At 53.3% G+C, this 3,338-nt stretch overlaps 1 protein-coding gene across 1 annotated transcript in view; it reads left to right on the forward strand.

The window, feature by feature from the left end:
- Positions 1-3,338, forward strand: part of CD79A (CD79a molecule) — a 19,174-nt gene that overhangs the window by 4,589 nt on the left and 11,247 nt on the right. Inside the window, exon 2 of the mRNA XM_015426748.1 lies at positions 2,401-2,865. Coding sequence (XP_015282234.1) covers positions 2,541-2,865 — 325 coding nt within the window. The 5' untranslated portion in view covers positions 2,401-2,540. The remainder of the gene's footprint in view (positions 1-2,400; positions 2,866-3,338) is intronic.

The raw sequence follows: 3,338 nt of genomic DNA on the forward strand, positions 1-3,338 counted from the left end.
GAGGAGGAGGAGGAGGAGGAGGAGGAGGAGGAGAAGAAGAAGAAGAAGAAGAAGAAGAAGAAGAAGAAGAAGAAGAAGAAGAAGTCACTGCCACAGGAGGTGGTGGCTGCTACAAGCATGGACAGCTTCAAGAGGGAATTAGATAAGCATATGGAGCAGAAGTCCGTCAGTGGCTATTGACCACAAGGTATAGATAGGAACTCTCAGGCTGGGGCAAGCGATGCTCAGCAGTGGGAGGGTTTCTAGTGTCCTGGCCCCACTGCTGGACCTCCTGGTGGCACCTGATATTTTTGGCCGCTTTGTGACAAAGTGTTGGACTTGATGGGCCACTGGCCTGATCCAACATTGGCTTCTCTTATGTTCTTATGTTCTGGGGGGGGGGGTCAGTTCTTTGAGCTTTCTGTTTTCAGACGTCTGACTCTATTGTACTGTACATCGGATGTCTCATCCTGTGGTTTGTCCTTGACTTACACTTCTTCATCTTCTAATTTTCTGCATATTACCCTGCTGTTAAAGATGGATTTGGGGGGTAGCCCTGTTGGTCTGCAGTCAAAGAACTTGATTTCCCTGACCAAAATTGGTTTCAGAAGGATTTTACATCAGTTAAGGCATTACTGTAATGAAGAAGCTCTCGACGTTAAGTATGCAAAGACAAAAGTGATGGGTTTTTTAGGAGAACGCCTAAAATTTCTTGTTGGAGTATTCTTGGTGATTCGGTTAAACCGTGTCGTTATTTTAAATTGGAGTCGCCTTTAAGGAGACACTGAATTGGAAAGCTCAGTGGTAACCAGAGGTCATTTCGGGGGGGTCGCGGGGGGTCGCAGTTCCCCCGGGTGAGGTACGGGGGGTGGGGCACATGATGAAGCTCCGCCCCCCGCTTCCGGCCGCCCCGCTTCCGGCCCTCATTCAGCCAGGAGGAGGCAGGAGAAGAGGGAGGGTAAGTTGCTTCCTCCCTGCCTCTCCCCACCCCTGCCTGCCTGGGACCAGGGAGGGCCTTTGCGGGGCTTCCTTGCACTCCCGCCAGCCTTGCAGGTCCACTGCCGGGCCCCTTATGGGGCTCGGCAGTGGAGCTGCAAGGCCGCCACCGGCGGCCGGGACCGTTGGGGACGGGGGGTGTGGCCTTATGACACACTTCCGGTGATGTCAGGGGTGTGTGGCACATGCTAATGAGTTATGCTAATGAGTTCCCCTAGCTCTTTTTCTACGAAACAACTTCCGGCCCTCATTCAGCCAGGAGGAGGCAGGAGAAGAGGGAGGGTAAGTTGCTTCCTCCCCGCCTCTCCCCACCCCTGCCTGCCTGGGGCCAGGGAGGGCCTTCGCGGGGCTTCCTTGCACTCCTGCCAGCCTTGCAGGTCCACCGCCGGGCCCCTCATGGGGCTCAGCAGTGGAGCTGCAAGGCCAGCGGCGGCAGCCAGGACCGTTGGGGGCGGGGTGTGTGGCCTTATGACACACTTCCGGTGATGTCAGGGGGTGTGGCCTTAAGACACACTTCCGGTTATGTCAGGGGGTGTGGCATATGCTAATGAGTTATGCTAATGAGTTCCCCTAGCTCTTTTTCTACGAAACGACCCCTGGTGGTAACAGTTAAATCCTCAGGGCTAAGGATCATAGGGTCAATTCTATATATACTTTTTTTACACAAGGGGTGGGCGTCTGATAGGTCCAGCATTGGGAGTTATTCCTCACCTCTTATATGGAGCCGAAATCTTGGGATGGAAAGAGGACATCTTATCTGGTCTTGAGGTAATCCAAAATCAACTTGATTAGAGTCCACTAGCGCCTTAGAAGCCAAAAAGATTTTCAGGATATGAAGAGTCTATGTTGTCGGCTTTCATGGCCAGAGTTCATTCGCTGCTGTAGATATTCCGGGCTGTATGGCTGTGGTCTTGGCATTGTAGGACCTGACGCTTCGCCAGCAGCTGTGACTGGCATCCTCAGAGGGATAACACAAAAAGATAGACCTTGACACAGAGAGTACTCCATCTTTCTGTGTTATACCTCTGAGGATGCCAGTCACAGCTACTGGCGAAACGTCAGGTCCTACAATGCCAAGACCACGGCCACACAGCCCGGAAGATCTACAGCAGCTAGTCAAAGCTCTCTTTGTATCTGATGAAGGGAAACTTTGAGTCTCGAAAGCTTATCCCACCAAAAAAGCTTGCTGCTTTCTAAGGCGCTATTGGACTCCAATTTAGTTAAAGACGGAGGATCAGTACCACTACAGTAGGCTCCCCAGTACCTGTGAACGGGATGGTATCTTTCTGCCCCTACAAGTACAGTAGGAGTTGTCCGATTGAAAGAAGAGCATAACCCCTCAGCCACCCTTACGCAAGGCCAGAACAGGCCTCCTTCCACAATGTTTTTTGCACACTCAGAAATTACCAATTGTCATTGCCTCAGGTCGCTTTTGTGGCGCGCAGGACACAGCGACGACAACTGCCGGGTCATTAAATATCTCTGAGCCAGATGAAGGAACGGCAGCGACGGCCAACACAACGCTTGTGCCCGAGCGCCCCAGTCCGGTTTCAGGAGTTAAAACAATGAACCAAGTCCGTCGTTCTATAGAAGTGGATCCTGTTCCTGCCTCTCACTTAACCGTGGAAGGGCATCGCACGTTCCTGGAGTGCACATTCAAAGGCCCATTTAACGTTAACGTCACTTGGAGAAAATCTTGTTCCCCCAACTGCAGCCAGATCATTAACGCGACCAGCAAGAGCAACCCGGACATCTCTATGGAAGTTGGAGATGGATTTTCAAAACTCTACTTCAATCCGGCCAAGATCGGAGATTCCGGCATGTACTATTGCGTTGTGATGTCCTCTGACGACCACGGCCAGTCGTGTGGCACGTACCTCTGGGTCCGGAGTGAGTGCGAACGTTGCGCCCCGTGGCAGATTATTTTGAAAAATAAGCAAAGGAGGTGGCCTGTAAATCGCTAATGCTTGTCAGAATGATCAGGGGGGAATCTCAGTGGACTTCCCAAAGTAGGGTTGCCAAGTGTGAATTCAGCCGCAGTGGGGGATGGTGGCTGGAGTGCGTGCGCGCCGCATCCACGTTGCCCGGAAGTGACGCGGGCACGCCAGACACGCTGGGGGCGGGGCCATGACCATCTGAGGGAAAACCATAAAGTTTTCCCTCGGGTGACCGTGGCCCCGCCCTAGGGTTGCCAAATCGGACTTACCTCGCCGGCGGGGGACTCTGGGGTGGCTCCTGGAGTGTGCGCGCGCGTGCGGAGCATGCACGCGCCGCATGCACATCACGGGGAAGTGACGTCATGATGCCGGGCACGCTGGGGGTGGGGCCACAGCCATTTGAGGGGAAAACATAGAGTTTTCCCT

This window comes from Gekko japonicus, unplaced genomic scaffold (genome assembly GCF_001447785.1).
Source record: "Gekko japonicus isolate JY-2015 unplaced genomic scaffold, Gekko_japonicus_V1.1 scaffold3950, whole genome shotgun sequence".
NCBI classification, from domain to species: Eukaryota; Metazoa; Chordata; class Lepidosauria; order Squamata; family Gekkonidae; genus Gekko; species Gekko japonicus.